Here is a 1,216-nt window from a genome sequence, read left to right on the forward strand (position 1 = left end):
GGCATGATGTGGATGCTGGTTTTGTCCTTATCCCACGCTGAGGTGTACGAGCGCTGCAGAACAAGAGGCAAAACCATACAGGCTCAGGGAAACAAACTCAATGAGAAGATCAGCTCCATGAACCAAAGCAAGAAGCCTCTACTCTGCACTGACACAGGAACTCCTTTCCCCAAAGCTTTCTAATGTTTCACCCTTTTCCAGACTACACCCCATTACTGCTCCAACCACATAAAAGAGAGTTTTGTCGCAAACAAGGAACACAAATCTCTGAGAAAAGAGGATGCAACATTCCCCTTTCACAACCCAGGCCATGGAAGGACACAGACCAGCATTCTGAGAAAGAAATGCATCTGTTTCCTTCAGAATGCGAACGCAAGCAAATCTCACATGGTCCATGATTTTGGAGTTGTGCTTTGCCAGCTCCATGGGCATCGAGTCAGGCAGGCTYGTGAATTTGATGGTGCCTGGGTGCTGCCGATACTTCTTGTCACTCAGGATCTGCATTGCCCTCTTGTTCTTCTCATCGTCCAATGATCCAATTGGGGACCAACCAATGCCCCTCAGCCACTGCAGGTCAGACTTGTACACATTCTGGAAGGACAGGCAAGAACACAAACAGCTCCGTGTCCTACTCACTCCAAGCAATCCCAGTTCCTGACAAGGGAAGCTCTATCAAATGGACCATGTTCCCCAGCAGGCTCCATCTTTTAAAGTTCTTCATGCCATTCTCAGCTGCACCCAGGGCTTGCCTTCACCAATAGTTTGTTCTCCAAAGAGGAGGTTTGACTCTGTTGCCCTTCCCCTGCCACACAGGCCCTTCCCTCAAAACCAGAACAGAACACAGGACAGGTAACACAGCCAGTAAAGAGCAACTCACATCACTCTGCAGGTCGTACACCGTCCTGGCATGCACAACATCATTCTGGTCGGGCAGGCAGGTCCAGCGGTGCAGAGGGTGCCGGTAATCGGCATCGCTGACCAGCTCCTGGCATTTCTTGGCCAACACCACTCCCAGCATGTCCACAGGACTGCTGAAGTGAGTCTTGGACTTCTCAAAGGCTTTCTTGTACTCTCTGTCACTCTGGATTTTGGCCACGTGCATTGACCACATCATCTTGGGATCATCCTCGATGTTCCTGGCCCCAATATGGTGGCCCTGCTGCTTGCGATAACCTTCCTTGTACTTGTACTGTAGGAAAAATAATTATCCACTCAG

The 1,216-nt window shown here is 50.0% G+C and overlaps 1 protein-coding gene across 1 annotated transcript in view; it reads right to left on the reverse strand.

The window, feature by feature from the left end:
- Positions 1–387: 387 nt before the first annotated feature.
- LOC130586857 (nebulin-like) overlaps positions 388–1,216 on the reverse strand; it is a gene marked incomplete at its 3' end in the record, with an annotated part of 19,138 nt that continues 18,309 nt past the window's right edge. The window contains exons 32-33 of the mRNA XM_057387772.1: positions 878–1,189; positions 388–591 (exon numbers count right to left, since the gene is read on the reverse strand). Coding sequence (XP_057243755.1) covers positions 388–591; positions 878–1,189 — 516 coding nt within the window. The remainder of the gene's footprint in view (positions 592–877; positions 1,190–1,216) is intronic.

This window comes from Malurus melanocephalus, unplaced genomic scaffold (genome assembly GCF_030028575.1).
Source record: "Malurus melanocephalus ecotype Western Australia unplaced genomic scaffold, MMel_1.1 scaffold_1362, whole genome shotgun sequence".
Lineage (NCBI taxonomy): Eukaryota > Metazoa > Chordata > Aves > Passeriformes > Maluridae > Malurus > Malurus melanocephalus.